The following is a 16,862-nucleotide window of genomic DNA, read 5'->3' as shown; positions in this document are numbered from 1 at the left end:
ACCATCGACTCTGTAACCAAAAGTTTTGCCACCTCGCTTGCCATTGCAAGCAATGAAGTTGTTGATATCTCCCGTATGTCTGAGGGAGGAGCGCGTCGCAATTCCCAATCCTACCTTTTGGCATGGCCTTTGGCTATGAAGGCAACCTCGGCTGTTGATCTGCAGAGGCATTTTCGCCGAATCTGGATTCTGAAGCAGAGTTTTAGCATTCAACAGCGAGCACCAAACTGCTTTCTATTCTCATTTGATCTCAAAGGGGATCGTAACAAGGTCTTGATGGGGGGACCTTGGAGTTTTGGGAGGGCAATGGTGGTGGTTCAGCCCTATGATGGAGTTGCTCCGATGCAGGCGGTACCAATGCGTGATCTTCTCTGTTGGGTACGCATCTCCAATATGCCACCGGCGTATGAAGAAAAAGAAACAATTGTCGATGTCGCATCGGTGGTAGGGAATTTCCTTGATCTGGACCGAAAGCTGTTTGATACAATGAGGGAGATTAGGGTTCGAGTGTCTCACCCTATCTCGAAACCATTCTTCAAGGAGAAAACCCTAAAGTTTGCGCAGGATGTGGAACAAGAAGTCCATTTCTTCTTTGAGAAGCTAGTGGGACTGTGCAACACCTGCGGGCGGGTGTTTCATGAAGGTGGAACATGTGATGTTGTCTCTCCACCTTTGACAAAGAAGAAGGATGTTGAAAACCCGGTGGCCTGAAAGCTTGACCTCACTGAATCTTTTCTGGGGTTGAATCCCAATCAGTTCAAGGATGGAACCTTCCATTTTCAAGGCATTACCACACCTATCCTACCTCCTGTGGGACGAACCCTATTTGGTGGCCCTGAATCAAGCAAGTCGCACCGCCCAGTGGTCATTCGAAGTGTGGATGCTAAGCAGGTCTGTGAGGATAATGCTTTAGCTCTTGTTCCAGTTGAAACTGATCCATTCTCCAAGCGGGTGAGATCTTTTCCTTCACCAAAAAAGCTTAAATTCTTAATGTCTGACTTGTTGGAAGGGAAAACTAGCCTGATTGCTCCTGCAAAGAAGGTAAAACTGCCTGAGTTTCCTACTAAGTTCAGTGCAAAATCTTTGGGTCTTGTTGAGACTCCAGGTGGAATGTTGGTGCCCTCTGAAGTCCCTGCAATTGAGTTTCCGATGGCAAAGAAGAAGAAGGGCAGACCATTAGGGTCCAAAAACAAGAATCCCAAGTCGAAGAGGGTATCTGCTGAAGAGGTTTTGACTGTTCTGTACTCAGGCAAGCCTCCTAGCCCTACTTTGAAGGGCAAAGAAAAGATCTAGGTTGAGTGTGGTAGGGGCCTATATCCTATGTACCATTTCATCCATAGTTTATAGGCTCACAGAAATAAGTGAGCGATTAGTTCGAATATAGGTGGTCTGTTTCTATGTATCACAGTAGTTTGCTACAACTTCTTGATCTGTCTAGTTGAAGGCAGCAGAAGGATATGTAATGGCCATCTTAGCATGCGTTAATGAAATCTACTTTACCCCTTCAAAAAAAAATAGACACCAACCATAACAACTAAGCCAAAATCTTTTGTGTGTAGGATCTCAAATACCTATACATAGAAGTGAGCCAGAAATATTTGGGATATTATTCTCTATTATTTTTTGGCCTCAAGCAACGTAGGTCTTTGAATGTGTACTTACATGAGCATTTGCCTAAAGCATAATTAGCTATAATGAGCCACGCTCATGCTACCAATAGCAGTTCCAAATAGCCATCAAGGGTGTGACCTACGGAAACACCACCAGATAGGCTATCGCCTGAGCTCCGACTCAGCCCAGGACTGCCGCTGACGCGCAGCCACGCACCGCGCCAATATCACCTCGTTGAAGTATCACAAGCTGGGAATAGAAGCATATCAGTCCCACATCAAAAACAAGGAAGATATCAGTCTCTTCCTCACCTATAAAAGGTCCACTCCTCTCTCCTCATTAATTACGCATTTACAACTTACCTAATGTTATGCATTTACAAATACATTGACTAACTTAGGCATCGGAGTAGAGAAGACCGCCAACCGCGGTCTCCCTCTAACGCCTTGTGTATTTTATTTGACAGATAGCGGAAACAACAAGAGCATCACAAGTAGCGGTCCATCCCGCGGGCCCGCGTTAACCAAGGTTCGGCTACCACTGAATCTTAGACATTAACAGAATGAGCCTTAATAAAGGCTCATTTGAAGACCTGCTCAGATTGAATTGCAACACTTTCCCATGTGAATTCCTTCTCTATACCTCTTTTCACCAATCCATCCCAAGAAGGCTTACTCATTGTATGTTCTAATGTTCTATAGCAAGTTTTAGAGCAACATGCTCTCTTTCATTAGTGGAGAAAAAGTCCACCCCGTCCCCTCGCCACCTCCTTGAGCATATATATTGATTGAAATTAACCACTGTATTTCAAAGTCCTCATGTGCTATGAACTACCGGTATAGTTCCAAATCTCATTGCATATAATTGATTTAGCCCACATGGCTTAAATCTTAATGGCATCAACAATATGTCACAGCCTGTAGTTATTCTATGAGAGACTAAGACATTAAATCCAACTCAACCACATAATTTATCTTTATAAGTCAGTTATGCTCATCTCATTCAATCTTGGCATTGTACATCCCCATAACCTAACACTATAAATTGCACATTTTCGTACATGAGTTTTGGTATTCCTAATTGAATTATGTCAATATGTTTCTAGTAGTCCAGTCACCGAATAAATCCAATCAATGGACAATCGAGCTTAATTGAAAGACCTAATTCATTCTGCAAAGCAATCTTGCATTCAACCTTCTCAGAAAAATCATTAGCAAAATAATGTGAAGCAATTTGTTTGTTAGAATATGGATGCCATTCAACCACATCAGTTCCATTACTGCTCCCATTTAAAACACTCTCTACTACTTAAGAGTCCATTAAGACCATATCCACCTTCTGTCGTTGTTAATTATTTCCCATGCATAGCCCTCGCTTAGTTTAGAATGCACTCTTCCACCGTATCCAATTGGTTGTCACAATTGCACCATTTAGAATATTTGCAGCCTCACTTCTATCAAGAGCATGAGCCCTGACACATTCTAGAAACACCCGCTTCAATGCTCTATACCACTCAGTAGGCAGTCCCAATTTTTTTATGTTCTACAGATTCCACTCTCTAATGTGCAAGGTTATTAATTACAAGAATACTTCAGGCATCGGTATAAATTCCTTGTGGATGATATTTTGCGGCCAAAAGCAATGAGACAAGGCCTGCATGCCAAGCATTCACCATGAATAAATAGTCTTGGCCATATGTATATCCTCCCAAGGGAAGCACCACGCATGTTGCATGGAAAAGTAAAGTGAACCAAAATTGATTATCACCAAATGCGGCAAAACTATCCCTATATGGATTTGCAGGTCTATGGAATGATGGGTGGTTTACAAATACCCAATCGACACCTTCTCGATACTCATGGAGGAAAGCAACCTCCCGTTCTTCTCCAAAGCAAGTGACATTAGTGTGGCCTACACCGATGACACTTGAAAAGTTCTTGTTTGCAAAAGAACCATTTAGATATCTCAGAGAGACTACCATAACATGATGCCCGCTTCCGGCTACAACAATGGATAAAGAACCACAAACATCGATCTACCAACCCTCATGTCTTTGAATAAGGTGCTTCTTTTGGCAGTAACAAAAGCAATGCACAATGTCACTCTTGCTTTCAGCTTATCTTTTACCTACAGTTTCTGCTATTTCTAGTCTATGAGAAGTTAAATCTTCATCGTTGCCAATCACAATTTAGTAGAACATAAGGGTTTGATTTGTTTGCCATACTTCAATACAATATCTCATTCATCTCCAAAATAGGAGGTTTATAAAGAAAATACAAGAGTAATCCTAATAGGAAAATATCTCCTATAACTATACATAAAACGTAATCTATACCTACAAGGAAAGTAAATATTTACAGAATATTCTACACTCCCCCTCAAGTTGGTGCATAGATATCGATCATGCCCAACTTGTCAATTGAGTTGTCAAACACTTTCCTTGACACTCATTTCGTAAGAACATCTGCTAATTGATCTTCTATATACACAAAAGGGAAACGGATAATCTTCCTGTCCAGGTTTTCCTTAATGAAATGCCGATCTACTTCCACGTGCTTAGTCCGGTCATGCTGAACAGAATTACGAACAATTTCAATAGCAGACGTGCTATCACAATGCAAGTCCATAGGTTTCCGGAGTTTAAAACCCAAATCTTTCAACACATTACGAATCCACAACATCTCACAAACTCCATGTGCCATACCTCGAAACTCAGCTTCAGCACTTGACTTAGCGACAACCTTCTATTTCTTGCTGCGCCAAGTCACAAGGTTTCCTCCAACAAATGTAAAATACCCAGATGTGGATCGTCTATCTGTCTTATCACTAGCCCAGTCTGCATCTGTGTACCCTACAACTTCCAACTCATTCTTTTTTCCAAACAATAAACCTCTTCCAGGTGCCATCTTAAGATATCTCAAAATACGATACACTGCATCCTTATGCTCTTCATTGGGACAATGCATAAATTGACTAACCACACTCACAGCATAAGCAATATCAGGCCTAGTATGAGAAAGATAGATAAGCCTCCCTACTAGATGTTGGTACCTTCCTTTATCAGTTGGAACCTGATCCAGATAGATGGCAAGGTTGTGGTTCATCTCGATCGATGTCTCAATAAGGTTGCAGTCAAGCATCCCGGTCTCAGCTAACAAGTCAAGTACATACTTACGTTGGGACAAAGAAATCCCTTTCTTAGACCTCGCGACTTCAATTCCAAGAAAGTACTTCAATTGCCCAAGGTCCTTCATCTCAAATTCCTTTGAAAGATACTTATGTATGGCCTCCATCTCTTTTAGATCATCCCCTGTGACAATCATATCATCAACATATACTATCAGAGCGGTAATCTTACCCTGACTACGCTTGATGAACAAGGTATGATTCGAGTTGCTTTGTCTATATCCGAACATAGAATCTTCGAAACCAAGCTCTAGGAGACTGTTTCAAACCATACAGAGACTTCTTCAACTTACAAACCTTGCCAGTATCGCAAGGCATATTTTTGACTCCTGGCGGCATGTCCATATACACTTCTTCCTCCAAGTTTCCATTGAGGAAAGAATTCTTCACATCAAACTGATGTAGAGGCCAATCTTTAGTTGCTGCAAGTGAAATCAAGATTCGAACAGTATTGATCTTTGCTACAGGGGCAAATGTCTCTTCATAATCAATTACATAGCGCTGAGTGTATCCTTTGGCAACTAATCTGGCTTTGTACCTGTCAATGCTCCCATCAACTTTCAGTTTTACTGTAAATACCCATCGACATCCAACAGTCTTCTTTCCAGCAGGCATAGTCACAATATCCCATGTCAAGTTTTTCTGCAAGGCCTGTAGTTCTTCATTCATTGCTTGAGTCCATTTAGGATCCGCCAAAGCCTCCTGTACACTACTAGGAATAGATACAGTACGTGGATAATTGATCAACAACAAGTGCATGTGACCCAGACAACCTATGGTTAGACATGTAATTAGCTATAGGATACTTAGCTTTGGTTTTGATGTCTGGTTCATATTGTTTCTTAGGAATAACCTTGGTAGCCCTCTGTGACTTCCTAGACTCACTATTACCTATCCCATATGATTCGTTCGAAATTAAAGGTATCTGAGGAGGAGCATTGGCAGCGGATTCTTCAGTTGACGATGTAGAGAGAGGGAAGAACTCTGATAGATGAGAACTCTGAGTTATAATTTCTTTATTAGGTGTATCACGGCTGGGCTGTTCAACGGGTAACTCGTCAGTTTGTGATATTCCATATATTCCAGGACGCATTGAGGCGTCGTTGTCAACCTAAAGAGGAGCGTCAATTTCCTGGCGCGAAGCACCTTCTCGGTTTGACAGGTTGAGGTCACTTTGGGAGTGCGCATTAAAGTCTTGGTGTGCTGCGTCAGTTCTTTTTGACAAATCATGACATTGGCTAGTCACATCAATACTAGTCAACTGGTCATGTTGTCGGTTGGAGACCGGCCTGCTGCTACCGCGTCTATCCTTGCAGAATGGGGACCCCATTGTTATACTGCAACTTCTGTCCTCACAGCATGGGCCGACACCACCGACTGGGTTGTCTTGGCAGGTTGCGGACCCCACTGGTCCACCGATTGGTCCACTTAGTTCACCACCGACTGGTCCAATTAGTTCACCTTTGCCAGATTTCTTTTCTTTTCCTACTGCCCCATCGTTTGTGTCGTCTTCAACTGGTATTTGAGAATTTGTGTCGTCTTCAACTGGTATTTGAGAATTCCCAAGGCCAAATCTCAATTCCAAAGCTTCTAAATCTTCAAATTCTTCAAATGCAAATAAATCTCGAGGATTCCCTTCACGATCTCTCTCCCCCTGAAGGGAAGACTCCAAAACTCCCCTTGAATAATAAGGCTCGGATTCACGAAATGCAACATCAAGAGAGACATGTATAGTGCCAGTAAGAGGATCATAACATCGATAACCCTTTTGAAATTCAGCATAACCAACAAATATACACTTACGGGCACGGGGATCAAGCTTGCTGCGTTGAGGCTTGGGAATATGCACAAAGGCTACGCATCCAAACACGCGAGGCTCAAGGTTTGGTAGCGACAGAAGTGAAAGAAGTTTCTGAAGCTGCTGCTGAGGATTTTGAAATTCAATCACTCGAGAAGGAGTACGATTAATGAGGTAGGCAGCGGACTTCACAACTTCTCCCCAATATTCACGAGGTACATGCATGCCAAACAAAGAAGCACAGACAACTTCAAGTAACTATGTAGACAATCCATTCTGCCAATCCATTCTGTTGAGGGGTATACAAATTCGAGGTTTGATGTTGAATTCCATGAGATTGCATAAACTCCTGCATAGGACCATTAACATATTCTCCACCATTATCCGATTGAAAAACTTGAATAGCCTGTTGGTATTGTGTAGACACCATCTTGTGAAAATCCTTGAACATGGAACACACATCACTCTTGTTCTTCAATAGAGACACCCAAGTCATACGAGTACAATCATCAATAAAAGTCACATAATATCGAGCTCCAGAAAGAGAAGGGATCCTGGCAGGACCCCAGACATCAGAATGAATTTTCATAAACAGAATGGGACTTTTATTAAAACTAGGTGAATATGAAATTCGATGACTCTTGGCCAGTTCACATACATCATAACGAAAATCTGATCACTAACAACTAAAAACAAATGAGGTTGTAGTTTCTTAAGATAACTAAAAGATAGATGACCCAAACGACGATGCCACAGCCACACTGTTGCCTTAGCATTATCTACTCCATTGACCTGATTTACTTGTCCCAACAACTGTTGCTCTCCACTTTCTGTCAGATCCAAGTAGTAGAGTTTCCCCCTTCTAACACCATAACCAAGAATCCGCCGAGTCAGAATGTCCTGAAACACACAGAAAGAGGGATAAAAGGTCACAATACATGCTAGTGCTAGAATAATTTGGCCAACAGAGAGGAGATCATATGCCAATGAAGGAACAACCAACACAGAATCAAGGGTTAATGTGTCAGAAAGGACAACAGAGCCTTCTCTGGTAACCGGAGTTGGAGTACCATCAGCACTAGAAACAATATTTTGAGAGGAGGGTTTCAACATTTTTAAGAGGCTAGGATCATTAGTCATATGGTTAGATGCACCTGTATCAATTATCCAAGAACTATTCATAGATACCTTACCCTTCATACCTGATTGTGCTACATTAGCGAAGGCATTAGTTGGTTGCTCTTCCTCTGTAGTAGCTACGGCAGCTTTTCCAAGGTTATTCCGTTGTTTCTTGGTGAAATCCCACCAATCAGGGTAGCCAATTACTTCATAGCATCGTTGCTTGCTATGACCCACATCTCTACATATCGGACACTTTGTATTTGCATATGGATTTGTTTTACTTGGAGGGCGGCGTTGTGGAGTAGTTGAGAAGCCTGGGGGAGGAACCTGTTTGCGTTGGACAGCCATGACAGAAGATTCAGAGGCGTGTCCCATTGCCTGCCTATCAGAATGCACCTTTCGAACATAGGCATAGGTTTGCTCCAAGTCGAATTTCGGGTCTTTGCGCAGGATCTCACCACGGACTTGATCATACTCTGAATCGAGTCCACTAAGAAACATGTGAACTCGCATTCGTGCCATGGCAGTAGTTTCTTGAACAACTGCATCCACTGTGTTATTTTGAGAGGCCATACGCTGATCAATATCCTGAAACATTCCCACTAATTCATTGTAGTAGGTAGGAAGAGTCCGGCCATTCTGTTTGGCCCCAAAACACTTCTTGTTTAATTCAAAAATCCTGGTTTCGTCCGAATCATCATAAAAAGTCTTCTCAACAGCTTCCCAAACATCTTTGGCTGTTGGAAGTCGGATATATCGATTCATGAGTGATGGCTCCATGGACTCAATGAGCCAACTCTTCACTTTTTCATTGTCTGTGGCCCAAACTTCAAATTCAGCGGAGTTCTCATTGTCTGGTACAACTCTAGTTCCAGTGAGGTAGCTGACCTTTCCTCGTGCTCCAATCCTCATCTTCATAAGAGGTGCCCATATGGTGTAGTTAGATTCATTCAAGGCAACGCCGGTGGGAAACGTTGAGTTATCTTGAGCGGTGGTGTGATAATGGTTGATGATTGGAGGCATGTTGTGGAGTGCAAGGGTGGCAGCGTCGTCTTCCATTGAGCAAGAGTAAATTGCAGCAGTAGGATGCAAAGCTTGTCGGCTACAGGGAGCAACAAAATGCATGGTAATAAATGGGATGCAAGACTTGTCAACTAGACTAAATTAAACAAATAAGGGTACGGCACTTTTGATGTGGTGATGGACTGATTGATGATAATTCAGGGCTTGTTTCGATTTTCCATTTTTTAGGTATGCTCTGATACCAAGTAGAACATAAGGGTTTGATTTGTTTGCAATACTTCAATACAATATCTCATTCATCTCCAAAATAGGAGATTTATAAAGAAAATCCAAGAGTAATCCTAATAGGAAAATATCTCATATAACTATACCAAAAACGTAATCTATACCTACAAGGAAAGTAAATATTTACAGAATATTCTACAAATTTCACCATTAGGAGGAGACAGATTAAACCAATAACGGAACCACGTGAAACTCTCTCGGCATGCAATAAGACACCTTTTTCTTCGTTCTTCTCATCTTCAATAACTAACGCTCCATCTTGCAAGCCGGCTTTATTTAAATTGACACTCTGAGCCTCAATGCCTCTTTTTTTACTTATTTTCTTTCACAAAGGAGCAAAAATCACTTGCTAAATCACATCATGGTGATTAACCAATTTGAGCTGCACGTACTAAATTCCCAGATGATGAATTGTATGAGATTCAAGTAGTGAATTTGAGTGACTCCATTTTGAAACGGTTGAGAAAAGTCCAGAGAGATAGAGGGTGGTTTAGTAAGGAAAGAGACTTTAAGTCTCATATAGAAGAAGTAAGGTATCTATGAATAACCTTTGAAATTGAAAAAAGAAAGAAAATCAAGCGACACACAAACAAGCAACTCCTGGAGTCGACTTCTCTACCTTCTTCCTCTTGCCCTTTGATTTCTGATCGATTGGTGGTTAAGTTGTTGAACTTGGGGCCGATTGACTAGCTTCTGCTATTTATATTATGAGAACAATAACCTTTTAACCGGCGAAGACTAACTTGTTAATGCCGTGTCAGTTGAGGCCATATGAAACCGAGAAATGCAGGTTTAGGGTTTTCGATGTTTGAGAGAGATTCAATCAATTTGATGAAATTGATTATTATTGGAGGGATATATATGAAGATCGGTTAATAATTTGGTGGAATGGGATAAAAATTAGAGATTCGGTTCAAATTAGGGAATAACTGCGTTAGGCTTCCAGAGAGGAGCATATGAGTGATCGAAGAAATATATGGAACAAATTAATGGGGTTGAGATGATGCTTTCAATCGCACTTGACTAATTTAAAAACCAAACAAAACTGACACATACACATGTACAAAACTCAGTCTGGTTCGGGCTAAACCGAATACGACAATATTAAAAAGGGAGTGAAATTCACACTCCATATTCTACAGTCCGCACTCCATGTTTCCTTTACTGCTAGTATCTTAAATTTTATCTCTTTATGCATGGTTTTGAAAGTGAGAATTGTGGATTGCAAATTGGGGAGTGTGAATTTCATTCTCCTATTAAAACCCTAGACCAAACCATAAAATTACACCTCAGTTCGTTCTTCAATCAAATTGTGAAGAAATAGCTATAAATCCATACGAACCATTGGTCTCGGTCCTGTTAGGCTAATTTCTAAGTTTTTCGGCCTCAAGCGCCTAACCCTATCCGATATGATGCATGCCACGCTAAGCGAGGTCCTCCGACTAGTGACAAATGTTATTTTAGTTGGGAGCCATCAATTTTTGCATTAATTTCGATTGATGCCCCCACCAACAACAAATTAGACTAGGTGACTACCCAGTAAAATATTGTATGAGTTCCAGTGGCATCCCATTAAATATTACAACATCTTTCGATTGTCCTCTATTAAAAGAGGTCTCTATAACACAGTCTTCTCTCTTTCTCTCTCCTATCCATCCATGACCAAAATTTTTCGTGACAACACCTCCATAATCAGTGTAAGCGTTGTTTCTAAACATATAGTCCCGAATCTCTCTCTCTCTCTCTCTCTATCTGTCTCTCTCTAAAATCCTAGATCTCATGTGGTCGTCAATTCTTATACATAACTAGTGAGTATTTTCATGGACAATCTGATAATCACATATATAAAAATTGAAATTTTAAAGTGTTTTTTGATTAAAGAAAATGAAAAAAAAGGAAAACTACAACATGAGGCCTTGAAGGCTTGAAGGCGTCGAGCACTAAAGAGATCAAAGTGAAAAGCTATCATGGCATGAAGAGGGAGAGAATGATCCCAAACTGAATTATTTCAACAATAATCAACTGCACCAGTTACAAAATTCGCCTCATTATACACACACGAAATAGAGAAACATCCAGCTCGCTACTACTGTTAATAAGAATTTTAAAGTTAAAAAATTAGAGAAGTCCAGGAGAAAAATAACTGAGACAAGAACAGATAGGCAAGAGAAAAACGAAAAAAAATAAAAAATAAATAAATAACCATTTTTAGAAATCGAACCGGGTCTGGAAAAGGGAAACCCGGAAACCCAAAAGGTGACCCAAATGCAAAATAGAAGCTCTCTGAAAAGCCCCAAACTCTGCAAAAACCCCCCACACGCACAAACTCTCTCCGTCTCTCATTCACATGCTTCTCCGATCTCGCCCGTAAGCTCTTCTTCTTTCTTTGCTCTCCAAATTCTCTTCCTCTAATTCATATGATTATATCTTCCACTGCAGAATTTGCTCTGTGCTTTTCATTTCTTATGTTCTGTTGCTCAGAAATTTGAAGCAATTTTTCTCTGTTTTTTTTTTTTCTGGTCAAGTTTTTTTGAACAGTGAATATAGGCAATTTCATCATCGTGAGGAATAAAGTTGATTGAGTTTGTTTGATTCGTGTAGTTTCTGTTAGGTTGAGAGCTTCACATAGTGGCATTTCTGCTCCGTTTTGATTCTTTCTGCAACTTTTTTTTTTTCAGGTGAAAATTGAGTGATATAATCATGCCAGACGTGCATACTCTTGTGAATGATTTCATTATGAAGCTGAAAAAGCAGTATGTTTTAAAGCACAATTTATATATAGTCTTAGCTGTACTGAGTTTAGGGCTTAAGAGACTGTAGTTTCGGTTAAGTAGGAGTCGTTTCGCATTATTGATTGTGGATGCTCTGTGCTGTGCTGACAGTAAAATCGAGGGCTCGCAGGCTACGGCGAAGCAGACGGCTGAGTTACTTCGCTCGGTGATTTCGTCGCAGCGTGTGCCCTACACGAATCAAGCCGGAGCCTTGATTGATGCTGTAAGGGCTATTGGGGAGCAGCTGATTGCTGCAAATCCTGTGGGTAGGTGTATGGAAATGTTATTTAAGTAGCAGTAATCGGGCCGCTGTAGTATTATTTGGTCTGGTTAGTAGATTCTGTCATCAGAATGACGGTCATTCATGTTGCTTGAACATCTTTGTTTGGAATGTCACTTAGCAACCTTTACTACTTTAGCAACTGTTTTCTAGTGGCCTGTCAAATTAGACCATATATATAGGGATCAGTCAATTTGGATGTTTTCTTTGGTATAGTTTGAAAATCAGAAATGATAAATGAAGTGTTTTTTTTTATTTTTTATTTTTATGAATGTTTCGGTTGATTACATATATATAAGCTATTTACTGCATATTTTCTGCTTAAACAGCTAGCTAGTTGATTGTAGTCTACAAATGGTGCTTGAGCACCCAAAAGTAAGAATCTTTATTTGTTTCTGTTTTGAACATGGACAAAAGTAAGAATCTTAAGTTCCTCTGTGTTCATGTTAAAATAAATATGCATGTTATCTTCTATTGTCTAGGAGGAAATTTGTGGGAGACAATTCTTCTCTACAGCTTTTATGTGGGTACCCTGAATGAAATCCAAAAGTTGGTTTTTGGATGAGCAAAGCCAATATTTGAACAAAACTCTATACCTTTTTTGTTTGTTGAAAGTAGACTAAAGTGTTGTAATGGGAGAGAGGAAGAGTTGAAGTCCTACCGTTAGTGTTGGTTTCAGTGCTTTACCTCTGGAGCCGTACTCCCCACTCCCCCTTGTCCCAGAAAGAAAACATTTGGACAATTATGGAAGCTAGGAATATGGTTTTACCACTAAATTATATGTATCACAAATGCAAATACAATTTGGGATATACCCACCTAGCTTAGTGAAAATAGTCTACACAATTTCTTCCCTTTCTCTACAAAGCATTCTCTGAATAGTTCTAAATCAGTGTTAACTTTGGCTTTTAGTAATTCAAACATGTCAAGCCTACTGAATTTTACTTTCGTGGTAGTAAAGTACTTATGTTGCTAAGTGTACTCGCCAATTTAATCATGGAGGGATTTTCTAATTCAGAAATATCATCCCAGAAGTACTGTATTTATTTATTTATTGTTAATTTTTTTTTATCTTATATATTTAGAGGCCGACTTATTCTATTTTTCTTGGTGATCTTTGGTAAACATGATTGCAGAGCTTGCTGTGGGTAATATTGTGAGGCGGGTTTTGCACATTATCAGGGAGGAGGATCTTTCTCTCACCACAGCTGCTATGGCTGGGTTGAACTTGTCCACTGTCAGTGATGATGAAGATGATGTTGACCGCGACAACTATCCTGTTCTATCTGCTTCTGTAGTTGCAACAGCTGCAAGAAGCACACTGCGTCCACCTTCCTTGCAAACCCTTCTTGAAGACATGTCTGATGCAGCAGCTATCCCTCACACTTCTTCATCTGGGGGTGATTCTGAAGGGAAAAGCAATTGTGCGCTCTTCACTCTTTAGATTTTTGGGAGATTGTTTTTACTTTTTAGTAGATTTTTTGTCTTTTCCCTATCTGATCAGAAAAGCATATAGAGTTTTTCAGTCAATATTTCTGATGATAAATGTTTACTATTTGTCTGTGGAAATTGGTCACTTGAATTTTGGGTCTCCCAATGGTCTATGGTGCTGGAACTGGAGTTACTATTTTAAAGAAAAATTAAATGCCTTACGACTTATTGATATTTGTTTTCTTTCATAGCTGCTGATAAAAGTTCTAGAAGCCAGAAGTTGAAGCATGATGTCATTGAAGCAGTCAATGAACTTATTCAAGATAGTGGCACTTGCCATGAACAGATTGCTGAGCAAGCAGTAGAGCACTTTCACCATAAGTATATTTTCCTCCTAGCCTTTACTATTTAACTAAGCTGCCTGTTACTAATTCTCGTAATTTCTTTCAAATATAGAAGCTTTATGCAGTCATATTTAAGCTCAATTTTCCCCTTAAGCTATACATATGTGTACTTTATAGTAATTAGAGTGGTGTTGATTTTTGTGAGTGAGACAACTGTATACTAATCTTATTCATGCATTTTAGGTGGTTTTTAGTGATTTAATTATCTAGATTCAATGCCATAATGATTTTAATTTTATGTTCGTTGGTCTTTATGTTCTCTCTCTCTCTCTCTCTCTCTCCTCTCTATGAGGCTGGAGTTGCATGCTTGTAGGTTGCTGATTATCGTATGTTTGTTTAAAGAAAATATATATTCAAGCGTACCTAGATGCTTAGAAAATTCATCATGTTATTGGCATAACAAATTCACATTGAAGTTGACTTATTCACTCAGTCAATTGTGGGAATGTGTACGAGATACCATAAGTACCATTTAAAAGAACTAGATAAATCCAAGAGTCAAACAAGATAAAAAGAAAATAATAAATTACATAATGTACAGTGAGGACATTTAAATGTGTATTTCTGGTCTGTCTCAAACAAATGGACTACTTTTTCTTTTCGTGTTTAATTATTTGGTCTTTTATTTAGCTGTTAATATCTTGCTTGTGCATGGGGCATCAATTGTCTCTTAAACCAATACTGTGTATAGTTTAGCTTATTAGGTCAACTTCACCAAATGATTGTTAATGAAACATTTTGAAGGTGATAGTTTAACCATATTGGTTACAAGTTTATTGCCAGAAGAGAGCTGATACTTTGATTCTTCCATCAGTTCATTCTTATTCTGTGGAATAGTTTGATGAGCTCTGTGGTTAATTTTGTATTCTACTTCTTATACATAGAGATTATTACCTGGGTGCTCAATTTCTGTTTGCTAAGACTGCCTCCTACAATCTAAACAAGTGTCCAATTTCTTAAAAAGTGGGATGATCAAGTTAAACAATTCTGTCTTTCCAATTTGATGGTTGTATTCTTTTGCTTGCCTGGCACACTTACATCACTGTTTTTGTACTGTGTAATCATTTCATACTGTGTAATCATTTCACTGAAGGGGACGCTTGGGTAGATAGAATTCTTGAGCAAATGAGGTTAAGACCAAATTGTTATTCATGAACTAGATACACCGGAAAAGTTGTGTTTTCACATATTTTTCTGGACTTGCAGTGGGACCATCTACTATTCTACTTGATAACATATGGCATATATTCAGTTCACCCACTTCATAGTAATTCTAGAAGATCCAACATTTGTTTTAACTTTCATATTTAGAAAGGATTGCTAAACTTGATAGGATGGAGATTAACAAACCTTGAGAGTGACAAGATTATTACATTGGGCTGTTTAAGTAAAATAATTCTTTTTATCTGATTTGATGGTTGTACTCTTTTGCTTTCCTGGCACACTTACATGTATGCTGTTTGTAAAAATTCCAAGAACATGCATGCTGACTTCAATGCTGGGATAATACACTACTCTAATTTAGATTTGAATTTTCTGAAGAAAACTTGATCTACTGAACTTTTTGTGTTTTCATTGGGATTTTGGATTCAAGGCTTGTTGCATTTGTGTTCATCTGTAAAAAATTGCTTGTTTATTTTGCTATTATCTTATATGTTCTGGTACCCGCTGTTTGTACGTACTAGAAAGAACTTATAAGACATGATTGGGCGTCTTCTCCATTCATCAGATTATCTAGCTTTATGTAGAGTGACTACCGTCTGTATGATCTTCAATTTTCTTAGTTTAGTATAACTTTTTCATCTGCTGTTTTTAGTATGCTAATTGCAGTGTTTTTGCAGTGAGGTTATATTAACTCTAGGCAGTTCAAAAACAGTACTGGAATTCCTTTTTGCTGCAAAGGAGAAAAAAAGATCATTTCGGGTATTTGTTGCAGAGGGAGCTCCAAGGTTAGTGCAAAGTCCTAACTCTTAAGCGCATTCTGCTTTTTTTTTTTTGAAATAAAGCGCGTTCTGTTATGTGTTCTACAAATCAGTCCACCAATTCTCTCTCTCACTCTTCACCACCACACACGACTGACGTCACTCAGTTTCTCTCTCTATATCTACACCACACCGGAGAGAAAGAGAGATAGAGAGAGAGAGAGAGAGAGTGTGTGTGTGTGTGTGTCTGTGTGTGTGTGTGTGATATTCTCTCTCTGAATTTTGCTGCTTTCCTCATTTTCCGTTTCTCTTTCCGACACTGAGTCTCTGTACCAGATAACCGTTTACGGCGGTGAACAACTACATTACCTCCGATATTCACGATCAGAGTGGTTCTCTGCATTTCCAGCTTTCAGTAGGTAAATTTTCTTTCAATTGCTTCGCCGTTATAACTTGGACGTAATTGCTTTCTGTTCGCGTTCGTGTTTTCTTTCACCGTTTACAGCTCGTTAGGGTGTTGTTTGATACTGATTCCGAGTTTCTTTTATGTAATACACTGTGTCTTGTAATAAGGTGAGACCGGTGTTTTTTTTTACTCTGAAATCGGAGAGAATGAGGCTAAAGGGGGAATTGAAATCCAAAAAGTTTGATAATTTATGGTTAAAGAGTATGAATAAGTTTTCTGAAGGATTTGTATACAACACAAATGTCTACTTTTTCAATTTCTGGCCTTATGGATTTTAAAGTACTGGGAATGTATGCCCTATCCTGTTTCGGATTCTTGAGTTTTTTTTTTTTCGAGAGAGGGCTCCCCTTCATAATAGGGTGGCTATGAGCTCATTTCAGGCTGGTGTTGTGCCATTTCATCATAGAGTCGAGTACCAGTGATAAAATCTGTAGCTGGTTTGATATTCATTCTGGCATCAGATTAATCTTGCACCCATGTAAGTTTGTATCATTAATCTCCATATGATAAAATCTGTATGTCACAGCCAAAATAGCACAGTTTAGCCATTTTTTCATGGCTCA

The 16,862-nt window shown here is 39.4% G+C and overlaps 2 protein-coding genes and 1 pseudogene across 3 annotated transcripts in view; 2 read left to right on the top strand and 1 right to left on the bottom strand.

Annotated features, from left to right (window-relative positions):
• LOC133713438 (disease resistance protein RPV1-like) overlaps positions 1-16,862 on the top strand; it is a 68,793-nt gene that overhangs the window by 51,126 nt on the left and 805 nt on the right. The window lies entirely within an intron of this gene.
• LOC133716139 (starch synthase 1, chloroplastic/amyloplastic-like) lies at positions 2,614-3,592 on the bottom strand (annotated as a pseudogene).
• On the top strand, positions 11,267-16,698 carry LOC133713442 (uncharacterized). The gene is made up of 8 exons (XM_062139484.1): positions 11,267-11,392; positions 11,704-11,778; positions 11,908-12,062; positions 13,213-13,500; positions 13,759-13,888; positions 15,753-15,860; positions 16,170-16,252; positions 16,680-16,698. The coding sequence occupies exons 2-7, from the start codon at positions 11,726-11,728 to the stop codon at positions 16,171-16,173; spliced, it is 738 nt and encodes a 245-aa protein (XP_061995468.1). The 5' UTR covers positions 11,267-11,392; positions 11,704-11,725; the 3' UTR covers positions 16,174-16,252; positions 16,680-16,698.

The sequence above is a fragment of the Rosa rugosa genome, chromosome 6 (genome assembly GCF_958449725.1).
Source record: "Rosa rugosa chromosome 6, drRosRugo1.1, whole genome shotgun sequence".
Taxonomy (NCBI): Eukaryota; Viridiplantae; Streptophyta; class Magnoliopsida; order Rosales; family Rosaceae; genus Rosa; species Rosa rugosa.
This window is presented reverse-complemented; position numbering and strand designations above follow the sequence as displayed.

Excerpts from the sequence above, each read along its gene's own strand:
- LOC133713442 (XM_062139484.1), top strand. The coding sequence starts at position 11,726 with ATGCCAGACGTGCATACTCTTGTGAATGATTTCATTATGAAGCTGAAA. Across the intron at positions 12,063-13,212 it reads GATTGCTGCAAATCCTGTGG|AGCTTGCTGTGGGTAATATT; the intron begins GTAGGTGTATGG and ends ACATGATTGCAG. Across the intron at positions 13,889-15,752 it reads GTAGAGCACTTTCACCATAA|TGAGGTTATATTAACTCTAG; the intron begins GTATATTTTCCT and ends GTGTTTTTGCAG.